Raw genomic sequence first — 27,631 nt, 5'->3', positions numbered from 1 at the left:
TTGTACATTATGGGTGTGTTTAAAGACTCTGATAAACCAGTGGTTTCCATTTTGAAATTAACAAAGGAAGGCCATACACCCCCCCCAAAAAAAAAAACAAACAAACACCTGTCCCATATTACATTCTGCTGTTGTTTCTATTACCTTTTTGCAACATAAGAAAAAAAAAAAAACAGCACAATATTCAAAGCCCACATTGCTATGTATTCATTTCCCTTTTGATTAGTGTTCGTATGAATTTCTCTGCTGACAACTAAGAAAACAGGCTTCCGTCGTAAAGGAAGACTTCAACAAAGCTGCTGTATAGGAGCCTTTTTTTGCTGCTGAAGTTATGCAGTTCGTGTTGCTAAACCCTAATCTAACCCATAGAAGTATTCAATGAGAATGCACATTCAGTTTGAACACACAAGTTCTATAAAGTCAGCTTTATTAAGTAAAAAAAAAAAGAAAGATGAGATGAGACACACCCATAGAAAACCTAGAACATTTTACAGAGAGAAACCTCATTTTGTAAATGTAATTTGTAAAATGAATCTAGTAAATGCACATGCTTTTAACATAACAGTGCAGGTATAATTGCAAACATACCAAAACATATTCATGGCAAATGTATTTAATAGACAACTATTGTCTTCAGCTGTGTGACATCTGTTCTTCAGTGTCTGAATCTATAATTTCTGGCTCTGATGTGGATTCCTCTCCAGAGACGAGTGTTGGAATGTCCTCACCGCCACAAGCAGCCAGCACCCCCAAAGCTTGCTGCAACCTTTCAATACCTGTCAGAGAGTGCATGACTTTTAAAAAAATAATAATAATTTAAACATAGCATAAAATGCTTGCGGTGGGAACTGAACTGTTTCTGATTCTTAAACACAAAATCATCTGTGATTGGGTCTCTGCTTTAAGTGTGGTTTTCTAGACTAAAGAAGTAATATATGGGAGTTTCTAGCATTCATATTCAGACGTGTGCAAAAGTTTATTTAGAAATGTTACTATAATTACTGTTAGAACTCACCAACCCCCCCCCCCCCCCTAAAAGTTTGAAATCCACCCCCCCCCCCCCCCCCCCCAGATCCCCGGTTGCGAACCGCAGCTATAAAACAACTTAAAAATGTAGCTGTTGGTGGTTGTTAAAAGCATATTTGGCTGTATTGTCAACTTATTTAAATTCCTTTTTTATTATTTATTCTAGTCCCCAAAGTAATGTAAAAGAACATGAATAACGTTTTTAAATTATTATTATTCACATTCCCACATCACTAAAATGCTCAGTTTACTTGCCCAACTGGATCTTGTTGATGGTATCTGAAAACACCAGTCTAAACCACCCTGGTTCACAGCAGTAAAAAGCCTGTCCTGGACTGATGTAAACCTTTTCATGGATCAGCTTCCACCACAGGTCCATTTCTGCTTTGAATGTCTGAGTCTTTAAGAACTGAGAAATGTGGAAACCATTAGTGCTGCACCGAAATTTTGTCAGTCACCACAACCTACATCAAAATCACCATTAAGTTGGAATAAGTTCCCAAAATACAGCCCTCAATATCTCAGAGAATTAATAACTTGATCACTAATCAAAATCAAAGTCTTGGTCAGACCAACCAATAACAGTCCACAACTCGTCCAAAAGTAAGTTACTAAGATCAACTGGATTTGGATATCCTCCAGGACTTGTATTAAGGAATGACCACACAAAATATTATCACAACTGAGTGAGTGATTCCAAAATATATCCATATAGTCTCACTGTCGATAGCCGCTGAGAAACTGTCATGTTCCTGTGCAGTAATTCATGATGTAAACTCACCTTTCTGAAATCAGCCCACACAAAAAGCCCAGCACAACATTTAAGCACCGGGATGTTGAGTTTTTGAAGTCCATTAACAAGAATGCTCCGTGACTTCAGGAGTCGTCTTCTGTTAGCGGGCAGAAATGTATTGTTTATCCACTCTGGGAAGAAAAAATAACAACAATACACTGTTCAGTAGAGGAAATCTGCACAAAATATTAAATTGGCAAAAATCCAATATGGAGCAGAAGATCCCCCGTTACAAATTGGTTGAAAGACATAGTTAGTGCTTGAACGGAAAGCTGAATAATTCCAGAAATCACAGATTTTGCAGTAATTAATGTATATAGTATTTTTTATAGCGGAATAACAACAGTACCACTTGAATGGCTATTCTGGGAGTTCAAAATTTACCAGAACTAATAAAAAACCTAATCCAGTTACTGAGCTGTACATCTTATAAAATCACTCAATTGTACCACCCTGCTTGAAATTAATTGTTTTTTCAATTTATTTATTTATATGTGGACAGTTTTAATTCTGACTGCCTAATAGTTACATAGCAGTGATTACCTTGGTCCCAAATCAGACGACTAAGAAGCTGCTGCACTGGGCCAGCGCAACCATGGAAACAGGCCAGCTGATTAAGTGCTTTTCGCACTTCTTTGCTCTGGGTGTACACAGTTCCGACTCGAACTCCACACATGGCAAAATCCTAGAAGGCAAGGAAAAGTTTAAACCAGTTACAGCACTTCTGGATCCTGAATCTTAACAGTATGGATTCTACAGGAATGGTCTAAACCATACTTACTTTACTAAATCCCCATATAACGTGTGTTCTTTCTGGGTCAGGCAATCTGTAAACATACAGGGGTTTTAAAATAGTAACATGATAGTAGTGGCATGCAAGTTCAACAAAATAAATATTTAAATCCAACGTAAAAATGCATGTGAAATAGATGTGTCTATCAGATGGCACAAGGATGAACATAAAAATTGCTGTATACGAATTAAAGGGACAGGTTATTTTAGCTACAGTATTCCATGTTCTGTTATAGTCACAAGTGTTATGTTAATTTAATTTCAATAAATGACTTTTTTTTCTATGACTTTGTATACTAATGGTTTAGAATGGCACAACTAAATTACATTACAAATTGTGCCAAGTATGAGGTCCAGATGTCACATTTCTGTGGTTTTGACTAAATAAAAGCCACATGTTGCTGTTTTTCTATTACAACAATAGTGGTTGATATAGAAATACAGAAGAAATGTAATAAATTTCAAAGTGCAAGTTTCTCCAGTATTAGTGGTAGGGTAGGCCCCGGGTAATCAATAAGACAGGATATGTGAATAATAAACAGCGTCAATTACAATTCTAAGAAAAAATGGTGTAATGCAACAACAGTAAGCAATAAACATGCAGTAAAGAGAACAGTGCTTTATTTTACCTGTCTAAACTGTGAACACTGGTGAAGGTGCCGTCATACACTGATAGCATGTAAATTTCATCAATGATTACATGCAGTCCATATCTGTATGCCAATAGAAAGAAACATTTAGAAAAATAATAATGTAAACATGATTATTAACACATCCATGCAGGAGCTGATGGGGTGAACGGTCTATCACTGTCTAGTCACTATTCATATCTCTGTAAACTGTGTATTGTATCTAATCTCGGTTATCCATGTGGTTCTTTGTTAAATCAGTGGGACCCATACCCAAAAACAACAACAAATCTAAACATACATTCCAACCAAATCCACACATCTTCTACTCCACATATCCCAAAGCCAAACATCCTTGTAAAACCACAACTTTTACTGAAAGCTTGTGGCATTTAAAATTCATGCATTTCCAAGAAACTACATCTATAGTATGTTAGTAAAACCCACTTTACATATGGTAATCTACTTTTTTCTATAAAACAGACTTTGTTCATTTTCTGGGTTCCCATTTATGTTATATTTCACCAAATCTACATCCTAATGAGCCCAAATCAGGCTGTACAAAGAAATATTTTCTATTGGTATGAAGCTTTTTATATACATTATACCAATTAGAAGCATATCCATTTTTTATTGTAAAAGTTTAGGATTTTCAATAGAAACAAAATTACTTCAGTTTGGCCACTTTGAGGAGTGCATGACAGAGGCAATATTCCAAGGGATTTCAATGACACTAAATTGTGAAATATTTTATTTTATTGTTCAATTGCTAATTAGATCAATTTAAAGTAAAACCCATCAATTTATACAGCAGACTATGCTGGGAAGGTTTCATTTTTGCATTATTTAATTAGCTCTAATAGGTAATTGTTTTGTATGATTCAGCACTTCCACAAGGACGGCACCAATTTCTCCCAAAGCAGCCTCAAAAGGGCTAAGTATTTTTGCAGGTAAATAATCAGCTCAATTCCAACAGTGAGTGCCCAGGAAATTAACAAAGTAATGTTTACTTCCTTAAACTGTGTTATGGAAAATGGCAGCCCACACCAATCATTTTGGGACTCAAACCTGTGTGCAAAGATTAGACATTCTTTCAGTAAGTGTGCAGGGTAAATGTCCCCTAATGGATTGTGAGGGTTGATCAGGATTAAAGCTCTGACTCTGATGCCCTGAAAAATAAAACACTGATGGTAGGAGAGCCAACAAGATGCATTAAAATAAAAAAAATAAAAAAACAACTTGACAACTGTCTCTACTTCAATAAACCAGCAAAAGCGTTATTATATTTTTAACATCTGTACGTATAAGGGGCTTTAAATAAAACTGACATAGGCTACGTACACACTCACACTGCAGTTGGTTCGACAACCGTATTTACAAACTGCACTCTCTGCGGTTGTTTGTTGTACACACACACACACACACACACACCTTCAATTACTTAAGTGAGCGCACTCCCTGTTTAAACTGAACAAGGGCATCATTACACCCCGATCGTAAGGTTTTGTGTGACAACATGGAGGCTGTCTTTTTGTTTATGCTTTTGGAAGAAAGTACTGTACGTAATCGATCGAGAGCTTGTCAAGCACAGCTATGCTCTTTTCTGCAAAAACAGGGAGCTGCCGTTTTGCTTTTTCTGCACTGCTAAACACAGTGGTGACAACCTGCAATAGCATGACGGCAGATCGAAACATTTGAGCGATCTTCTGACCAGAAGGCTGGTGGGACCGACTTGAGTGGTTTCCGGACCGACTTCAGTGGTTTCCAAATGACTGGATTAAAAATGTACGCTTGTCTAAGGAGTTATATATGCATCTTTGTCATTTATGGAGACATTTCCTGGAGTGCCAGAACACACACATGAGCTGTTCGGTATCGGTGGAAAAACGAGTTCTGGTCGCACTGAGACGTTTGGGGATACAGAGTTTTGTGCATTTAAATTAATCTTATCTACACACCATACGCCACACTGTTAAGGGGAAAAAAGTTTTTATTGGGAAAAAAAATCATATATTAAAAATACAAAACTGAAAGATCATAATTGGATAAGTCTCCACCCCCCTGAGTTAATACTTGGTGGAAGCATCTTTGGCAGCAATTACAGCTGTGAGTCTGATGGGATAGGTCTCTATCAACTTTGCACACCTAGATTTGGCAATATTTCACCATTCTTCTTTACTAAACTGTTCAAGCTCTGTCAAGTTCCTTGGGGAGCGTTGATGGACAGCAATCTTCAAGTCATGCCACAAATTTTCAATTGCATTTAGGTCGGGGCTCTGACTGGGCCACTCAAGGACATTTACCTTTTTGTTCCTTAGCCGCTCCAGTGTAGCTTTGGCTCTATGCTTTGGGTTGTTGTCATGCTAAAAGGTAAACTTATGTCCCAGTTTCAGCTTTCTTGCAGAGGGCAGCAGGTTTTCCTCAAGGACTTCTCTGTACTTTGCTCCATTTATTTTCCTTTCTATCCTGACAAGTGCACCAGTCCCTGCCAATGAGAAAAATCCCCATAACATGATGCTGCCACCACCATGCTTCATAGTAGGGATGGTGTTCTTTGGGTGATGCGCTGTGTTGGGTTTGCGCCAAACATAACGCTTTGTATTTAGGCCTAAAAGTTCCATTTTAGTTTCATCAGACCACAAAACTTTTTGCCGCATGGCTACAGAATCTCCTGAGTGTTTTGCATACTTCAAAGGGGTTCAAAGTGGGCTTGAGTAATGGCTTCCCTCTTGCCACCCTACCATATAGGCCAGATTTGTGGAGTGCTTGGGATATTGTTGTCACATGTACACTTTGACCCAGTGGTGGCAGCAGGATTTAATTCCTGGCTGGGCACCAAATTTTCATGGACGGGACGTTTATGACTTAATGACGTAAACGTAATGACGTAATTACCAATATGCATACTGAGGACACTCTCTATACTGTCAGAAATAGCACCATATTCTCCAAGAACGCACACTCTACCAAAACATTTTGACAGTCGGACATCCGATTTACCACAAAAGGCACAGCAGCACAAATTCTGTAATGTTATCGAGCTACAAGTCACTACCACACATAAAGAAAATGACAAAATCTGACAAAATCTCTCAAAAGCGTATTCGACTTCCCAAAGTGAGCTTACATTACTGGCGTATTTGTTGATTGCTGGTTTGTTTTATTTTTACAAAATTTGTCGGGACATAGCTACTGCGTAAGACACAACTATAGCACTGGTTTACTGCAAGGTTGGCCAGCCATTCTGTATTATTGTATTTCTTAGCAGACACCCTTATCCAGGGCGACTTACAATTGTTACAAGATATCACATTGTTTTGTACATACAATTACCCATTTATACAGTATAAATAACTAAACAGCAGCTGCACAAGCTGGATGCTTGCGTGCCTTGCAATGAAAGAAAAGTTCCTGTATGTTTGCTGCCAATGTGCTTAATTTCGATACTATACCATTGAAGACGCAAAATCTCATATCTGAGCTGTCCAATCACCAATCATTTTTTCATAACCATGACAACGGTACTGAGGTGGGTGGGATGCATATATTTTTTGAACCACGAGGATGAGCTAGACTCACCACAGCGGATTACAGTCTGATACAGTTTGGCATGAAATGTTTTTAATTGTCAATCGCTCCATAACTCGGTGGGCCCATGAGCAAAATGGGTGGGCCCAGGCCCCTCAAGCCCAAGCATGGCGCCGCCCCTGCTTTTACCAGTCTTGGCCATAAAAGCCTGTAGCTCTTGTAAAGTTGCCTTTGGCCTCTTGGTAACCTCTCTGATCAGTCTCCTTCTTGCTCGGTCATCCAGTTTGGAGGGACGGCCTGATCTAGACAGGGTCTTGATGGTGCCATACACCTTCCACTTCTTAGTAATCGTCTTGACCATGTTCCAAGGGATATTCAAGGTCTGATATTTTTTTATACCAATCCCCTGATCTGTGCCTTTCAACAACTTTTTCCCGGAGTTCTTTTGAAAGCGCCTTGGTGCTCATGGTTGAGTCTTTGCTTTGAAATGCACTACCCAGCAGAACCTACAGGAACTGTTGAATTTATCCTGAAATCATGTGAATCACTACAATTTAACACAGGTGGAGGCCACTTAACTTGGTGTGTGATTTTGAAGGTGATTGGTTACACCTGAGCTAATTTAGGATTGCTATTACAAAGGGTGTGGACACTTATCCAACCAAGCTATTTCAGTTTTTATTTTTAATTCATTTTCTACAAATTTCTAGAATATTTTTTTCACTTGGAAGTTGTGGGGTAGGATGTGTTGATAAATGAAAAAAAATATTTTAATGCATTTTAATTCAAGCCTATAAGGCATAAAGTAAATTTGGAAAGGGTGTGTAGACTTTCTATAGGCACTGTGTGTATGTATATATTAGCCATGTTTATCACACAGAACTGTCTGATAAACAATAACATCATTAGTTACGCAAAAATCCACGAGCACCAACTGGGGTTGTGTTTGTACGGTTGTAATACTCACACACACAGTTAGTGCACATTAACTAACGGAACTGAATTAATAACCACACTCAATACTTGCTCTGAACAGGATTAACTAGCACGGTTGTCGCTGCCCTTTGTAACAGAACTGTGTGTATCAAAACCATATTAAGAGCAAAAGGTGAACTCGCAACCGCATTTAACCTGTGTGTGTGTATGTATGGAGACCATACACCAAGGATGTCTGCAAAATATAACACATCTGCATAGTAATCTAAACAAATACTGGACATTTAGCTCCATGCCCTCTCTATATCTTTCTAAATACTGCAGACATCCTTTATGGAGAGTTGCTAACTGTTTAATTTCCTACATAGTTGCTTAAACATCATGACACCATGGAACATATGAAATTAAAACATCTTTAAATTTAGCAAGTCCAAAAAACTTTTTTTTTTTTTTTTTTTTTTTAATGAGTACACATATAATGTATGTAAAGATCATTAACATAAAGCCATTTAGAACATAAAAAAGTTTTAAAAAATGAGGAGGCTTGTGTGGTTATTAGTAGCTTATTGATCCCAGAATCTCATCAAGCAGTTTCCTGAAGGATCCCAGGATGTAAGCTTTAACAACATTACTGGAGAGTTGGTACCAGACTGTTACAGAGATTGAATGATGCTTGGTGTTAGATCTCCCTCCCGACCTGTGAGGGCGCTATGTAAAGAGAACAAAATACCCTGGACTAAAAAGCATGACAATTTATTCCCAGGTGTGGAAGGGGTGTGGGTAATTCACTGACAAGGAGACAGACAGGTGTATTTGGGAAACACCACACAGGTGCCCAGTTTTATTTTAGGCCGGCTCTTTTTCTTTCCTTGTATTTTTTTTTTTTCTCTCCGGTAGAGGGCACTGTTGACCGTGGGCTGCCTATCAACGATGATAGACAGCACCACGGAAATACCACAGCTGGTACACGACCTGCAAATGCACTCGCAGGTGCTCAAAGAAATAATAATGAAAACAGAAGGCGAAAAGAACAAGGGAAAATAAAACAGTAATAAAACTACAAATAAAAGGTGCTGCACTCGGCAGCGTTATCCCGGTCGCCGCTACCCGCACGACCCGGATCACCGTCCTACTCTGTAGGCTAACTAGCCTGCTCTTTTACAATACGCCGGGGTCTGCCCAAGGGTTCCCCGCTCTCTCTGTCTCGCTGTGAAACTCTCTTTGTTTCGCCTGATTCCCCGTCCTGGATCAGAGCTTCCGTCGGTGCGTCTAAGTGGGCAGACCTGAGGAAACAACAGAGCGTTATTTTATAGGACCGACAATCACCCAAGACCCGCCTCTCGGCCATTCAGAGAGGGGGAAAGTCCACACTCACACTTTCCCACCTCCCCGTGTCACTGCCATGACTCACAGGCGGTTGTTGGGCGACTGCCGCCCTCTTCCTGCAGCCCGTGAACACGCCAGCAGAGTCAGCACAGATCTCTCCCTGTTACATATCCTTCCCCTCAGAATGACACCACCGGTTCATTCGAAAATCTTACACCCCCATGCCTTCCCGAGAGAAAAAGTCTGCGTTTTGATGCAGCTTTCCTGCTCGGTGGACTACCCTGAAGGCATAGGGCTGCAAGGCCAAGTACCACCGTGTGATTCTGGCATTGCTATCTTTCATCCGGTGAAGCCATGCTAAGGGGGCATGATCTGTAACCAGGGTGAAGTGTCGCCCCAGGAGGTAGTACCGGAGTGACTCGACTGCCCATTTTACTGCGAGACACTCCTTCTCGATGGTGCTATAATTTTTCTCGCGGGGAAGGAGCTTCCTGCTGATATACAGGACTGGGTGCTCGCTTCCCCGAACCTCCTGCGACAACACTGCCCCGAGACCTGTCTCTGACGCATCCGTCTGCAGGGTGAACCTCTTACCAAAATCCGGGCTGCATAGTACTGGCTTACTACACAGCCTCCGCTTCAAGGCGAGAAAGGCCCTCTGGCACGACTCCGTCCACTGAACCGTATTTGGGGCAGCCTTCCGGGTGAGGTCTGTCAAGGGAGCAGCGAGCGTAGCGAAACTCGGGATGAACTTTCTATAATAGCCCGCTAGTCCCAAGAAAGAGCGCACCTGGGTTTTGGTTGTAGGAACCGGCCAGTCAGCCAAGGCTTTCACCTTAGCAACTAGCGGTCTGATCTGGCCGCCCCCTACTCGATACCCCAAATACTCCGACTCACTCTTCCCAATGGCACACTTCTTTGGGTTAGCAGTGAGCCCCGCCTCCCGCAAGGATTGCAGCACCGCCGCTACCTTACACAGATGACTCGGCCAATCCTCACTGTGGATAACCACGTCATCTATGTAAGCAGCGGCGTACTGCTGATGGGGCCGCAAGATGCGATCCATCATCCGCTGGAAAGTGGCGGGGGCTCCGTGCAACCCAAAGGGCATGGTCCTGAATTGGTACAACCCGAAGGGAGTCGAAAACGCCGTCCTCTCTCTAGATTCCGGAGTCAGGGGTATCTGCCAGTACCCCTTCGTTAAATCCAGTGTCGTCATAAAATGAGCCGTGCCTAGACGCTCCAGCAACTCATCTACTCGGGGCATCGGATAAGCGTCAAATTTCGATTTCTCATTGATTCGTCTGAAATCAATGCAAAATCGAGTTGACCCGTCTGGCTTATCGACTAAAACGATCGGACTGTTCCAGTCACTTTGGGACTCTTCTATTACCCCCAGTCTCAGCATTTCGTCAATTTCCGCTTTTATTACCTGTCTTTTACGCTCAGGTATACGGTACGGCCTCTGGCGAACTAGCGCCCCCGGCTCAATATCAATGTGATGATGGGCTACTCGAGTCTGCCCCGGGACTGAAGAGAACACGTCAGGAAACTCCGCCACCAGACCGCGAGCCTGACATTTCTGCGTTGGTGTCAGATTCTCAGCAATCTGTACCGATCCTTTTCTTGCCAACACAGAAAGATCAGGTCCCAGGTCCGTGACGTCATCTGCATGCGCCACTAACAACGCCTCTGGCTGTAACCAAGGCTTTAAAAGATTGATATGGTAAATGTGTTTCTCTGTCCGTCGCTCCGGCTGGCAGATCTCATAGTCCACCTTCCCAACCTGGCGTGTAACCTCAAAGGGTCCTTGCCACTTAGCCAAGAGTTTCGACTCAGAACTGGGTAGTAAAAGAAGTACCTTATCCCCCGGCTGAAATGTGCGCAACCGGGCTCCTCGGTTATATTGTGTCTCCTGTCTGTGCTGCGCCTGCTGCAAATTGTCATGCGCCCATTTCCCAACAGACTCAAGACGTTTGCGCAGGTCCAACACATACCGGACTGTATTGGTCGAATTGTCCTGCTGCTCCTCCCACATCTCTCTGACCAGATCGAGCACGCCCCGGGGTCTCCGCCCATACAACAGCTCGAATGGTGAAAACCCCGTGGAAGCCTGGGGAACCTCTCTGATCGCAAAGAGAAGGGGAGGAATCAGCTGGTCCCAGTAACGCACATCACTACGAATAAATCTGCGCAACATGTTCTTAAGGGTCTTATTAAAGCGTTCCACCAAACCGTCTGTCTGAGGATGAAACACAGAGGTCCTAATGGTCTTAATTCCCAAAAGCTTACATGTTCCGCGGATTAGTCGGGACATAAAATTGGTGCCTTGATCGGTTAGTATCTCTTTGGGAATCCCCACCCGGGAAAAAACCTTCACAAGCTCGTTGGCAACAGACTTAGCGGACATAGATCGGAGGGGAATTGCCTCTGGATAACGCGTAGCGTAATCCAGAATGACAAGTAGGTGGGTGTATCCTGCCGCACTCCTTTCTAGTGGCCCAACTATGTCCATCCCAATACGCTCAAACGGAGCTTCCACTAGGGGCAAAGGCACCAGAGGGGCTCGTGGAACGGCTCTAGGGCTGGCCTTCTGACATTCCCCACAACGCTCACAAAACCGCTTAACATCGCCATCCAGCCCCAGCCAGAAGAACCGTGACACAAGCCTTGCTTTAGTTTTATCCCTTCCCAAATGACCAGACAGGGGAATAGCGTGAGCCAGCTGCAACAAATCCTCCTTAAAGGGCTGAGGAATGAGCAACTGATGACGCACTTCACCGGTCTGGGGTAATTTATCAACACGGTACAGTAGGTCTCGATCAATTTCAAAGTGGGGGTACGTGGCGGCGCGTCTGGGCTCGACCACCCGACCATTAACCACCGCTGCTTGGTCAAAGAGCCTGCCCAGCACGTCGTCACGCCCTTGCTCGAGTCGGAAGTCACGGGAGCGAGCTAAGAAATCAGCTCCCATGGCTTCCAACTCGGGGTCAGGTCGGTCCCGAGCAGAGGCAGCCGAGCCAGACGCCTGCGCTGGCTCCGCGACCTCCCCCCCGGACTCTTCACCAACCGCCCCCACCTGGAACTTCTCCGACTCCCTCCATTGCCAGCCCTCATTCTTAGCGATCCGACGCTCCCGTTTAGTTTTACGGGGTTTAAATCTATGGCAAAACCATTCTGGATCGCGAAAGGGAAAAATCTCTCCAATTACTTCCTCTTTCTTAGCCAATAAAGAAGACGGGGCTGTCAGAGCAGCCAACCAATCTTTAAACTGCTCACAGTCCCGCCCCAGAACTACTGGTACCGGCAATCGAGGACATAATCCTACCTGCACCTGCGTCACCTGCTGGCCAATAGTCATACACACATTTATCTTGGGATAGGAGCGGACATCCCCATGAATACATTTAATATGCACCCGTCCCAATATACGTTTATGCCCCGGTGAGATTAGGCTCTCCTGTACTAGAGACTGACTACACCCTGAGTCCAGGAGAGCCTGGGTTTTTGTACCATCCACTGTCACAGGAATAACAAAACCCGTGTGCTGAAGTGACTGAGGTAATTGAACGTGCCTACCTGGTCGGCTGAGGTCACACTCCATCACGGGGCAGTCCCGGGAGAGGTGACCCACCTCCCTGCGCGTCCAACACCTCGGTGGGCTGGTTTCTCTCCCCAAAGTTTTGAAAAGAGGGGGAAACACTGGAGCCATAAAAGGGGCTCGCCGATAAGGCGTCCGCGCGAGACCCCGGTCCGACACTGCAGCAGCCCGTGGGTATCCCCACCCTGCCCCAGTACCCGGGCCGGGAGCTCCCGCCGACACCCCCCGACCAAATCCTGGACTACCCCTACCCCCCAGTCCCTTCGCCCTTTCTGGGGCCAGTTGAGGTGGCGATCCAGTAGCCGCACTCCTCCCGGGCAGTTTCGCGGGCGTTGGTTCTGCTGCCTGGTACCGCTCGGCAAGTTCGACCGCCCGGTCCAGCGTGTCTGGTGCCTGCCGCTGGACCCACAGCCGAGGTTCCGGGGCTAGACATTCCAGGAAGCGCTCCACCACGATCATCTCCACCACCCTGGCTTTGGTGTTCAGCTCCGGGTTCAACCAACCCAGTGCGTAATCCTTCAGACGGTGGGCGATGGCTCGTGGGTGCTCCCCTACCGCAAACTGCTCCTCTCGGAATTTCTTCCGATACCCCTCCGGTGTGGCCCCCACGCGATTAAGGATGACGGTTTTCAGCGTGGGGTAATCCATCATCCGTTCCGGGGACAGCGTTCTCGCTGCTGCTTGCGCCTCCCCCGTGAGCTGAGGAAGCAGGTAACTAGCCCACCGGGCTGGATCCCACCCGGCCGAGGTCGCCATAGCTTCAAACACCTCCAAATAGGCGTCAGGTCGATCCTCGGCCGTCATTTTTGTGGGGCGTTGCAACTGGGGGTCTGGAGCTGCGGGTCTTGCCGCCCCCTGCACTGCTGCGGTGAGCGTCTGGCGCAGGAGGTCCATCATCGCCGCAAACTGCGTAGCATCCATGGCTCGTCTGCTCCTTCTATAGCTGCACTGCTTGGGGCAGTGCCAGTGAATCCCACTTCTAACACCACGTGTGGAAGGGGTGTGGGTAATTCACTGACAAGGAGACAGACAGGTGTATTTGGGAAACACCACACAGGTGCCCAGTTTTATTTTAGGCCGGCTCTTTTTCTTTCCTTGTATTTTTTTTTTTTCTCTCCGGTAGAGGGCACTGTTGACCGTGGGCTGCCTATCAACGATGATAGACAGCACCACGGAAATACCACAGCTGGTACACGACCTGCAAATGCACTCGCAGGTGCTCAAAGAAATAATAATGAAAACAGAAGGCGAAAAGAACAAGGGAAAATAAAACAGTAATAAAACTACAAATAAAAGGTGCTGCACTCGGCAGCGTTATCCCGGTCGCCGCTACCCGCAACCCGGATCACCGTCCTACTCTGTAGGCTAACTAGCCTGCTCTTTTACAATACGCCGGGGTCTGCCCAAGGGTTCCCCGCTCTCTCTGTCTCGCTGTGAAACTCTCTTTGTTTCGCCTGATTCCCCGTCCTGGATCAGAGCTTCCGCACTCTCGGTGCGTCTAAGTGGGCAGACCTGAGGAAACAACGGAGCGTTATTTTATAGGACCGACAATCACCCAAGACCCGCCTCTCGGCCATTCAGAGAGGGGGAAAGTCCACACTCACACTTTCCCACCTCCCTGTGTCACTGCCATGACTCACAGGCGGTTGTTGGGCGACTGCCACCCTCTTCCTGCAGCCCGTGAACACGCCAGCAGAGTCAGCACAGATCTCTCCCTGTTACACCAGGGTTAGGTGGAAGTTGGCCGGCTAGAAAAGGGGCGGAGCTACGGTACCCAAACTCAATGACCCGGACGGGCAACGGCGTGTCATTCGCGGATTGGAGAAGCGGATGCGCTCGTTAACCAAGGAGTCATAGCGAAGTAATCTGTTCCTTTGTAAATGGTTAAGAATGACCTAAAAGGAGACCCAGTATTTAAAGAAACATGAGTTGTGTTTGTCAGTTGTCTTGTTAAAACTGTTTGTTTTCTAATAAAGATTACTAACATGATCTGGAACTGCAGCTGCAGGCCAGCATCAAACCTGGACATCAGCACTTCACTTTTCAAAGAGAACTGTCTTTTCATCACGAGCACTTAATTCACTCACTGTAGAAACTGTGTCTGTGTTTTGTGTGGGTGAAAGAAAGACTAGACTTTTGGTTTCAGGTCAAACCCGAGGGATTTACAAAACAAAGTGACACGTGCCGCTGTATCACTTTGATCATGTATTATTTACAGGTATTTGCCATAAGGCTCTGGACATTGCTAATCATATCAATAAGCACCCTTGCACCTGAAATTCATTGTCTGTCTATTTTGCATCCACTCTGCACTGTACTTACCTGTATCCACTCAGCACTTTGCCACAGACTCCCACAGTTCTCTGTGTAAAAAAGTGCCTCCTATCTTCTGTTCTGAATGCTTTAACTGATCTCCATTTGTGACCCACTTCATTTTTCAGGTCAAAAAAGTCCCTTGGGTTGTCATTGTCAATACCTTTTAGAATTTTGTGTGCTTAAATCAGATTGTCTTTGTTCATGACTGAATAGATTCAAATATTTTAGCCGGTCTGCATATGACATGCCTTTTAAACCCGGAATAATTCTGGTCGCTCTTCTTTGAACTCTTTCTAGAGCAGCAATATCTTTTTGTAGCAGGGTGACCAGAACTGAACACAATATTCAAGATGAGGTCTTACTAGTGCATTGTACAGTTTTAACATTACTTCACTTGATTTAAATTCAACACTTTTCACAATATAGCTGAGCATTTTGTTGGTATTTTTTATAGCTTCCCCACATTGTCTAGATGAAGACATTTCTGAGTCAACATAAACTCTTACATCTTTTTCATAGATTCCTTCTTCAATTTCAGTGTCTCCCTTATGGTATTTATAGTGGACATTTTGATTGCCTGCATGCAGTATCTTACACTTTTCACTATTAAATGTCATTTGCCACGTGTCTGCCCAGTTCTGAATGCTGTCTAGATCATTTTGAATGACCTTTGCTGCTGCAACAGTGTTTGCCACTCCTCCTACTTTTGTGTCGTCTGCAAATTTAACAAGTTTGCTTACTATACAAGAATCTAAGCCATTAATGTAGATTTGGAAGAGCAGAGAACCTAATACTGATCCCTGTGGTTCTCCACTTGTTAACTGTCTCCATTTTGAGGTTTCTCCTCTAACCAGTACAGTCTGTTTTCTACATGTTAACCACTCCCTAATCCATGTGCCTGCATTTCCTTAAATCCCTACTGTGCTCAGTTTGGGAACTAATCTTTTATGCAGGTCTTTGTCAAAAGCTTTCTGGAAATTTAAATAAACCATGTCATATGCTTTGCAATTATCCATTATTGATGCTGCATCCTCAAAAAAATCATCAGGTTAGTTAGACATGATATCCCTTTCCTAAAGCCATGCTGACTGTCTCCTAGTATACCGTTAGCATATAGGTAATTTTCCATTTTGGATCTTATTATAGTTTCCAGAAGTTTACATATAATAGAAGTCAGGCTTATTGGTCTGTAGTTACCTGTTTCGGCTTTGTCTCCCTTTTTGTGGATCGGTATTACGCTTGCAATTCTCCAGTCTGTTGGTAAACTGTTGCATGATCTTGGTTAGCGGTTTGTAAATAACTTATTTCATTTCTTTGAGTACTATTGGGAGGATCTCATCTGGCCCAAGGGATTTGTTTATTTCTGTTGGTTTCACAGACCACAGTTGCTTACATTAGGTAACATTATATAGTCCAAGACTATCTGGGTCTGTGAAACCAGACCACAGCTGTTTCAAAGTTTTGGAGACTTAACAGCATATGCAAGTCCCTTTGGTATGTATGTAAAACTCAGTCTGTATCTGCCACTGTTAAGATCAATTGAATAGGTGTATATGTCATTTATAGTTGTGTTTTAAATAAACAAAAATAAAACACTACCAATTTTACAATGTAATCTGACGGTTACTTCAGAGCAGATGAAGCCTTCAGATGAAAATCCATATATGTGCATTTCAAGCCTTGAGATATTCCTATTTTATGGAATTTTACATTCTTGAAACAATGCCTTGGTTTACATACACGTTTCTTTTTTTAAGTCACCTTTTTGGCATGCTATTTTGGAAGTACATTTCGGGCAATTTGGGATTACATATGTAGTGTTCACTGAGTGAGAGAAATTCTACTTCAAAATTAAATGACCTAAGTAAAATACCTGAATCTAAATTCCATAGGGACAGTGCCAGGCTCTCACCAGTAGAATGTCTTATATATTTTGTATAATTTGTAATCAAGACCATACAGTGCGAGTTCAGCAAATTCCTCAGTAGATGCTAAACAACCTAGGCATTTTTGCAACCTTCTGGAAACTCATTCTGTAAGTCTTGTAGAAAGCTGATGTTAAGCCCCACATTTGTCTTTTTGAACAAATTTGTGGAACCAACTGTATTTTTTTCATGTTTTCATTCTTGTAAAACAACTTTTGCCCTATTAATTAGGGTTAAAAGATTTTAATTCAACTCCATACACAGTCACTCTACCCTGGTGCTGAGGTCAGTAGTACATAGAAATAATATTGGAGACCACTGCCACAAATTATAAGCTATGCCAATTTCGTGGTAGAAATGTGACTTTTTGTTCTTGATAGGTACCCATGATATATGCTACGTAAGGTTAGTGCAACATGAATGGCATCTTATAGTACTGTTAAGAGACATATGTTATGGCTTTCAAACTTGTTACGGTGCAAAAATTACATATGTTTTTATTCAATTTGTGAGTGTTTTAGTGTGAGAAGATAATTTACCCATCCTTTTTAGTGATACCATGCTTTGGTTATGTACTTACTAAAGCATGAGGAATGTCACATTTTCACAGCTGGAGAGAATTTGGAATTTCTAAACTGCACGTAAACCAAACCAGTGTTCAAAATTCCATTACATAAATCATATTTAAACATCTGTAGGTGATTGCATATAGAGAAAAAGCTACCAGAGAACTAGCTTCAAACTAGGTTTGCTGAAATCGCACTCTGACAGTATAGCCGCAGAGGGAAGACTCAGAGTCAGGAAAATGCAGTTTAAGCGCTGGTGCGCACTTTTAATAAGAACAAAAATAAAAAGATTGTACAAACAAAAAAACAGTACTGCTCACAGAGCGAAAATAAAAGGTTAATCAAAACAGGTCTCACACACAACAAACAGGAACTAAATAACCAGCTCAAAGGCTGGGCATTAGTCTTCACTAAAAGTTTTCAAGATAATAACAGCACTGCACAAACACTCCTCTCCAAACAAAGGACTTTTTCTCTCCTTAAATACCATGTGGTTTGGGCCTAATTATCATCGGTAATTCAGTTTAGCTCCAGCCACATTCTCACATGTATTTTGGCAGGGATAGGAAATTAACCCATCCCTGCCAACAACCATCAAAACACCACAAAACAATATTATTTATTGTCTCAACAATTCCTATAATACAGACACACATTCAGAAACAGACATACTGTAGGAGCTCAAAAACCCCAAACAAACCAAGTCCCATGGCAGCCATAGTTCAGTGGTACATTTTCATCAGTGTGTCTATACAGCAGGGCAAATAAAGTCTGTATTTCTAAGTTGTCAGAAATAAGGTATTGTGAGACTGAAATAAAAATAAATGTGGCTGCAAAGATTCACTTTTATTAAAGATATAATCTGACTTATTAATTTAACATTAAAACAATAGTGAAATGTAGATGCCAGTGTTTACATCAATTAAATAGACCCCAATATCTCAAAGATTGTGGTTTGTTATTTGGAAACTAAAAGATCATATGACAGTACTGGGGCAGTCTTTAGAGAGATCAGTCTTAACGTCACCAACACTTTTCTTCAAGAAGCATCTATCATTCAGCAAATATAGTTTGAATGGTTGGGAGCTGCCAGATACTTGATTCTCACCTTCATTTAATAAAATACACACCAAAAAATTAAACCTATGTAAGGAAAGAGCCCAGATCATTTTATTTCCTGCAAAATAAAATTCTGTTCAACATCTATACAACTTTACTAGGAGTAAAGCTGAACAGGACACAGCATTCAGAGATGGGTGACTGTACCTGCTTTGTGGCCTCTGTCATGGTATCTTCTAGTTTTTTAACTGTCAACATAAAGGGATGAGTTTCCCCATCAGACATCTGCAAGACAGTTGACAAATCCTCTATGAAACAACTGTTTCAGATCGTGTGCTATTAAAATGTTAACAACATAAGAATATAAGCCATATGAATATAAGGGTATAAGATGTGTACGGTCGAGAAGGTGATGTGTAGAGCCAGTGCTACTTTTAATAACAGTGGATCAGTTTTAAAACAATAAGATGGGAGCAAAAACACACAAATCACTAGAGACCGCATTAACCTTTACTTGCCTTGCTGTCCAGCTGGACATGCACTGGTCTTACTTTTCCGTAGAGCCATGAATCTGGATACACACTCCCGTAATAGGGTGTTGGGATTAGGTAAGCATCTAATAGAAAAAAACAGCATCACCAATTCAAATTGCATATTTTATCAAATCTATTTTATTCTCTTATTAGCTTTATTAACACTATTACTGATCTCCCCTATAATGTGCCGAGAATCTTTTGGATCTTTTCAATGTTACAGTAGTTGATGTCCAAATATTTACAATGTAGCACTATATATCAACTGCTGCATTCTGGTAGGTAGCATGGTCCAAACAGTGTTCATTACAGTACAAGAAGGACCACTGATAACATTGCCAATTAGTTAACAGGTTTTACACACCTTCTGAATCACACAAAACAGCAGTGAGTGAAGCAATAACAGAGCAGCATCCATTCATGACCACAACCTAAACCAAACACAGAAATCAATGCAAACCATATTCATTATACAACATTTCTGATTCACTGTAACACTATACAAGTCATATGACCTTGTGCCAGTAACAAAAAAGTCTGTGTCTTGCTCTAGAATTAGACTGGGGGTTCTCAAACTTGGTCTTGGAGACCCTCTGTCTGCTGGTTTTCATTATTATTTTCACTGAACTAATAATTTGCTTAATTAGATATTTGTACTTGTTTTCAGCTCTTAAACAGTTGCAGTTCAAGTTACTTATCAAATGTTATAGCTAACATGAAATATGCAACTGTCCATCAGCTGAAAACAAGTAAAAAGGTCTAATTAAGCAAATTATCAGTTCAATTAAGGGTCTAGTTAAGTAAATGAGGCTCACTTGGAATGAAAACCAGCAGACACAGGGGGTCCCCAGGACCAGGGTTGAGAAGCCCTGAATTAGACCATAGCTGTAAACTAAATAAATAAAATAAAATAAAAAAATCCAGAAGACACAAATAGTAATAATAAAATGTAAGCTAAAAAAAATTTAAATGAAGCACTGCTTGTTCTTACGTTCTCCGGGTCCAGTGGATTTTGGGCTCTGGCATATTCTGTGAGAAATTTGGCAATTTCTTCTCTGAAACTGAAATGCACAGTTAAATGTAGAAATATATCTACATTTTCAAGCCTACATTACATACAGGCATACAGTTGGCATTAGAAAATGCATTTGTGTCAAAATGACAACTGAAGCCATTGTGGCAAGTACACTGGTGTAGTACTATATTTAAAAGTGAGGGGTCTCTTATCTACAAGCCCCGCCCCTCTCTCAACACTACCACGCCACCTGCAGTCCCAGTTTCTCCATACACTCAACAAAACCGCAGTTTATCACTAGTAGCTACGGTATTTGAAAGGGATAACAACTGTACCAATTGATTACAAATTCAGACAATCAGCTATTTAGGTATTATTGTAAAGCAACTAGCCTTACAGTTATTTATATTAAAGATAAATAAACAAACAAATACTGTACATATTTTCACAAACAGTTTCATACACCAACACACACACACACGATTAAAACACTGTCATTATTAATCCTATGCGTAACACTCCTCCTTCTCGTATACTGAATGGTTTGGTCCAGAATCAGCTCATCTCACTGTCCTATTGCAGCTGTTTAAGCGTTAATGAGACTGAGGTTTTGAAACAGAAGCGCATCCATTTGCAAAAAAAGACGTGTAAGGCCACAGGTATCCTTTATTTGTTTGTTGCGATTGAGTTTTATCTTTTAAATATTGTTTTTGCTTATTTTATCTACATTATTTCTTATATATGGGTCTAAAAATAAGAACTGTTCCAATTATTACATGTAATTGTAAAACGCTGACATCTCAGCACAGCATTAATACAGGTTCCCTTCACCGCTCTACATTATTATTCACACCTGTTGTTCCAGATCAGGCAAGCTATATTCATTTTTTTTTCATTATTTATCTCTCAATGGTTTCTTACGGTTATTGTATTCTTTACTTATTTGTATGGGTTATACACATGTATATCTCCATATATTAATAGGAGCAAAACAGTTCAATATTCTACATGTTAAGTTTGGAAGCAGTGCTCTCCCTACCCAAGAGAAGTGGGGGAGTGGCGCTCACCCATGACCCCCCAGCAATACGCCCCTGCAAATACGCATGAAGACTGCCAACTCCTAATGTAGTCACAACCATAATCTGTCAGAAACAGTTTTTGTCATTTCACAAAACTTAGACTTAGTAAAGTACTTACAGAAATTACTTACATTTGTATACTAGTTATAGAGTTGGTAGAACACACAGAATAAGCAAGAACTCTATAATTAATTTCTGTAGTTCCTATTGAACTTGAAATTTCAACTTTTAATATAAAAAATAAGAATATTCTGCAGCCATGAGACCCTGCAGTATGACCTATTGATTTTATCCTGGCTTTAGTAAAGTTCACCACAATTTACAGGGGGTAAAAGGTTCTAAAAAAAACAAAACTGTGCATCTGTTTGTTGTATTCTTACCTTTCTAGGCCCTGTACATTCGAGTACTGCAACAGGTGAGGATCCAGAGAATTCATACCAGGTCTTGTCAGCTATAAAAGATACAAAAGCTGTGGAGCCTGATCTAAAAAAATAACAATTGCAGGGAATATTTTGTATTTGAAATTGATTGAGTGCATTCATACTACAGTAGCTCTTTATACACCACTGGAAAGAAACGTGAGAGAATCAACAGATGTTACCCATTAATGACAGTCTAGTTTTTTGTCCAGTCAGTTAAGTAGGTTGTAAGTAAGTTACAAAAAAAAAAACCCAAAACATATTTCTTATTTAACAAATTATCTGCATGTTTTAAAGACAGACAGACACACACATGTTAAATAACGAATAGAGCTGTTTTAGAATAGCCCGACTGTGAAATGCATTTTGTTTTTGTACACCAACATTCAGGGAGACATTTACTTACTCGTTCATGTATAATATCATAGCACAGCTTGTTTTCACTGGTTCCCAAGTTTAAGATTCCCTGAAAAAGAACATGTAGTTCATGAATATGTCTTTTTTTGTGCATCGCACATGTGGATGAACACAAGCAGTGCTTTGTAAAAACACATTTAGATTACGCATTAGTGGCATGTTTACAAAAACTGAATTTTTACAAAACTATTAAAAATCCAGTACCAACTACTGTAAGTAGACTTAATAATAATCTTTATATTGTGCCTTTCATAGTGGACCACCATCACAAAGCACTTTACAAGATACAAGATTAGGGTGTGTGAACTATGCATCAGCTGCAGAGTCACTTACAACAACGTCTCACCCGAAAGACGGAGCACAAGGAGGTTAAGTGACTTGCTCGGGGTTACACAATGAGTCAGTGGCTGAACTGGGACTTGAACCGGGTACCTCCTTGTTACAAGCCCGTTTCTTTAAATGCTGGATCACACAGTATACATGGTCTCTTACACACTTTCAATTTATGTTTTAAATAAACATGAACATACTGCGTACCAGATGAATATATACTTTCATTATCCATAGGAACCTAGACGTGAGAGTAAATGACCAGTATTTCTAAAACTTAACAACTTTATTATCATTTTTCAAATATAGGCCAACTGTATAGGCTAGTTATTTAGCCAAAGTAGACACCGGTATCCAACGGCGCCCAAGAGTATATAGGCTATGTTCCAATTCATGAAAATGCGCCCTACACAGTGAAGATCGAAGGGCGGAAGTGGGCAGCGGCCATGTTAAGGGGTGTTCCAATCCGTAGTGAACATAAAATGCTCCCTTCGAATGGGGCTTTCAAGTGGGCATTCCCGAAGTGTACAAGTAGTCTATACTTGATGCTCACTTCTGCAGAAGAGGTTTTCTTTTTATAACCCACCAAGCATTGCGGCTTAAAGACAAAGATTGAGCCAGAGAATTGGAGTTCGTCTACAAATGTAATTAGCACTCATATAACATAACAATATTATGCTTCATGTGTCATATAACACTCAAGTGATTCTTGTACGTGTCCCCAGATAAATATAAACCAGTGTTCGAGACAAATTTATTGCGTTCTCTACTTGATGGGTTTTAATTTAAAATGTATTTTTTAATATTTCTATTCACTTTCAATTTCTTTTTTATGTACACTGTCAAATTCGTTTACAACATACCTGGTATATAACGTACACTCTGATATAATGAACCTGTATCGTGGGCCCAAATAAATATCGTATTAAATCATTTTTAAAAAGCTTGTTTAGTATATACTCTTATAGTACACATTTCCTGTTATTAGGCACGCACCGCGTTAGCACGCAGCACTTCTGTGCAGCGGATAGCGTTGCTCTTGATTACAGTACATGTACTGTACTAACATGGCGTGCGCTAAACGACTGTCTATCTCGCTCAAGGATAAACTCTACATTATCAGTGAAATCAAAAAGGGACGAAAGCAGGCACAATTATGTAGTGAACTGGGGTTGTCCAAAAGCACAGTGAATACGATATGGAAAAGTCGGGAGAAAATCCATTTGGTGATTGATTCTTCAGTATATGCACCTGCCTGTAAACGGTTACGCACTTCGATATACGTTGAATTAGAAGATACGCTTCTCAAGTTGTTTAAAAAATAAAGAGATGCATTAGTACCATTAGTACACACAAGCGCTTGATTTTGTTAAAGGTTTTGTGATGAGCCAGCCAAGTAGAGATCAGTTCATGGACTCAGTAGTTAAACTTGAAGAGCTAAAGTTTAAAAAGCAGTCGCTGCAGCTGACATCTATGAAAGATTTCTTAAACAAGCAACGTACAATATGCAGTTTGTATGGTAAAGTGTACTGCATTGTGTTTATTACTCTATTCTTTGATTTTAGTATGTTATTGTTTTGGGTTTTGTTGTTTCTATACAGTAATTACTGTACCGTTTTGTTTTTAATTAATTATTTCTTTACAGTACGAGTGCAATGCATTGTTTACTGCTCGTTCACAACGGTTTTGCATAAGTCTGTCATATCTGCAGATGTGTGTGTGGTACAGTAAGTTTTGCAAAATGCATTTACAAAACATCCAGTACCAAGCCACTGTAGTTTTATGCAAATATACTGTGATGTGTAAATTAACAATACTGAACTAATTACAGTACAGTATTCAGTACAGGTACATTTTTTAAATTTTTATTTAGCTGACCATATGTAATACTGTACATATAAAAATACAGAATGTAAAAAATACTGTATTGTGTAGTACTGCAGTTACATGTAGTAATTGTTTCTACTGCAATAAAAATGTAAACTACTGGACATACATTGTATATGTACATTAATAAATTAGTACTGGTTTTTACAGTAGTTTTTTAAAATTTGGGGGTTTTGTGCAGGTACAGTACAGTACCTGGTTATTACATACCTCGGTTATAACATACTAATTTTATGGTCCCAAGGCGGTACGTTTCATCAGAGTTTCACTGTATTTACATATCTCAGTTGTATTGGTTAGTATTATGTTATTTTATATACGCAGGAATATAAAATGAAAACACGAAAAGCAAATGTTTTATTAGTGCTTACAATCAATAACTACGTAAGCATAGCAATATTTAAAAGAGCAGAATCTCTTACACATACAAACAATGTCAACTACCTCCCGAGTTTGTTCTATGGCAGACTATTTTTGTATGCTTTTGTTGAAACTAATTTATACATCAATAGGATATCAACTCATATCATGACAAGACACACACACACACACACACACACACACAAACGAGAAATAAACTTTACACGTTGCCAGCAATATTACAATCTTCCTTCTAAAATAAATTACATGATTTTTAAAAAGCACACGTTTTTCTTGCTTTCTTATTTCGAATTGTTTTAATCGTGTAATGCTTCGCCTCTTTTAAATCAAACATTTGGAGTAGAATTTCACCACTTCATTTTATGAATATATGTTCCAAAAACTAATAATAAATTAAAGATATACAAACTTCTGTTCAATGTTTGTTTGCTTGAAATAAAGCAAAACATCAACACCACCAAAGTGTACATTTATACCCAACTAACTTAAAATACAATGCTGCGTAAAATGACATTATATTATAGCAGACTGTATACATTTCTAGCGCTGACAAATAATGATGCCTTTCCCTGGCCGTGAATGATGAGGCTAAAGTGTGTTCCAATTGAAACATGTTTGTGCACCCTACGCCCTACTTCCTTTAGAAGTGATCACTCCTGGACTTTTTGGAATGGAACACAGTCGTTGTTGCAGAACAAAGGCTCGCACAGATTCGCCCTCGAACGTAGCTATCACAAGGCAGTGCTGCGTGCGCAACTCATAATTTAAGTAAAGGTTTATTCACGCTCAACACTACCACGTGACCATAAACAGGGCGTGATTACCCTCTGAGAATTAATTGGTGATCCACGGCCAACACCCCACAAACCTTAGGTTTAGGATTAGGTTATTGTCGTGTCTGTTTAAAGTTCCCACGAACCTTAGGTTTTGGGATAGGTTATTGTAATGAAATAAACTTACATCTAGCACCTAAATTCATCACCCTTATCATGTGATCGGGCTGTCGCATATAATGATGATGTCTAGTGCGAGTTGCGCACGCAGCACCACCCTGTGTTCGCTAAACTGCGAGTCTGCGTTCTTTAGCAATACCTCTCTCACAGCGCCGCAGCCATTGTATCCCCCCCCCGGACTAATTTTAATACATTGAAATTAAACGACATCTTCGCACTACAAAATACATTTTTCATTCCAGTTAATTTCTCAAAGAGTGTCAACCATACTGGAAGGGCGGGGACACTATCATCGATTCACTAACTGGATTGTCCCGACCTTCCAGTATGATTGACGTTCAATGAGAAATACTAGAGTGAAAAAGATGGTGGCAAAATTTAAAAACAACAACAACAACAACAACAACACCACCACCACCACCAAACAAACAAATAAATATGTTTGCACTGTGGAGTTTGATAAATCTTAATTATGATGGAAAGGCTAATGTGACCACTTGTAGCCTATATTTAAAAAAATTGTTGTTACTTTTAACCCTGCTGTCCAATAAAAACGTTTTCATTGTTTTTATGTGCATTTTTCGACTCATTTTTTTTTTTTTGGTAACATTGTTTCCTGTATTTTAATTCTGTATCTGAATAAAAATAACCTCGTCATGTATTTAATATTATGTGTTAATTGCACTGAACTGGCGTAGCCACATTAAAATATGACTGTGTGCTATAGCCCCTGTGACCGAGCGGGTGTTACAGAAGGCAAGGGTAGCCCAAAACAACTTAACCCCTGAAATACCACAGTTACTTATTCAATGGAATAAAAATATGATTTTACGTGTTGCTATATCAATGTAAGATGTAATACTGTACTAATAGTGTACTTGAAACATTTTGTAATACAGAATTATCACAAAATGAATGAGACCGAGTTTGTACTTGGATAAAGTCTAGTAGCTGCTTTTACAACAGACAAAAATCAGCCATGCCTTTTTTTCTCGTATTACAATTGATAAAATTACTGTCATGTAAAAACTACAAACTACCAAAGCAGTATAACAACTACGTCAAATATTGAAGCAGGTTATATATTTATACTTTACTTGTTATTTAAAGTTTGCAACAACAATACTAAGATGACTACGACTAAACACGAGCTTGTTGTCCCACAGACATCGTTTAATTTACTTCAAAATACATTTAATTAATATATTGATAAAAAAAAAATTAAACAGCTGGCTACAAAGTATTTGTTTAGCTTTATAGCCAAATACCTAAAAAAAATAGGTTTTATTTATTTGATTTTTAAGTTATACAGTTATTTACTGCTTCGGACACAAATTACATGGAATGGTAACACATGTTTCAACAGTGTTACAAGATGAAGAATGTCGGCTTTTCCGCGCTCATTTAATTTACATACTTTGTTAAAAGCTTCAATGTTCCTTTGTAGAAGCTGCGACATAGCAAGCGAAACGTTAGGATTATTGTTTATCAACACAGTTCTGGTTTTCTTAATTTGTGGATTTATTTGATTTATCTGTTAAAGGTGTGTGTGTGTGTGTGTGTGTGTGTGTGTGTGTGTGTGTGTGTGTGTGTGTGTGTGTGTGTGTGTGTGTGTGTGTGTGTGTGTGTGTGTGTGTGTGTGTGTGTGTGTGTGTGTGTGTGTGTGTGTGTGTGTGTGTGTGTGTGTGTGTGTGTGTGGTACCCTGTTGCCACACCTGTCTCCAGCACCTTCAGGTATCTCATAAAAACGGAGAACAGAGAGCTCTGCTGTGGCCAGATTTAGAATCTGACTCGCTCTAGAATGGGTAATGAAACAATCATTTGAAAATGAATTATTCTGACACACGAAGACTTTTAGAACACATTTAACTGTTAGCACACCACTAGTTGTTTTTATCTAATTTAATTTCAAGTTACCTGGGGATTTGTGTCTTGCTCGTAAGGATCTCTCACGTACATGTCAAAACCTTTACCCAGGATACCTTCATACCCAGCAATACGGGCCCCTCTGGACGACAGCAGTCTACTTTTATTCTCCATAACACAGGCTCGAAAATGACGTATTAAATAATATATTCCCAAATAAAACACTACACAAACACCCGTGTCACAATTTTTGG

General features: G+C 40.7%; 1 protein-coding gene across 1 annotated transcript; it reads right to left on the bottom strand.

Moving 5' to 3' along the window:
* Positions 1 to 1,216: 1,216 nt before the first annotated feature.
* Positions 1,217 to 27,631, bottom strand: LOC121308427 (1-aminocyclopropane-1-carboxylate synthase-like protein 1). The gene is made up of 13 exons (XM_041240816.1): positions 27,429 to 27,631; positions 21,950 to 22,009; positions 21,505 to 21,575; positions 20,022 to 20,091; positions 19,395 to 19,461; positions 19,016 to 19,113; positions 18,705 to 18,782; positions 4,309 to 4,409; positions 3,241 to 3,324; positions 2,601 to 2,646; positions 2,363 to 2,504; positions 1,808 to 1,950; positions 1,217 to 1,435 (listed from the first exon to the last, which is right to left on the bottom strand). Exons 1-13 carry the CDS (start codon positions 27,549 to 27,551, stop codon positions 1,274 to 1,276), a joined length of 1,245 nt encoding a protein of 414 aa, XP_041096750.1. The 5' UTR covers positions 27,552 to 27,631; the 3' UTR covers positions 1,217 to 1,273.

The sequence above is a fragment of the Polyodon spathula genome, chromosome 3, assembly GCF_017654505.1.
Source record: "Polyodon spathula isolate WHYD16114869_AA chromosome 3, ASM1765450v1, whole genome shotgun sequence".
NCBI lineage: Eukaryota > Metazoa > Chordata > Actinopteri > Acipenseriformes > Polyodontidae > Polyodon > Polyodon spathula.
This window is presented reverse-complemented; position numbering and strand designations above follow the sequence as displayed.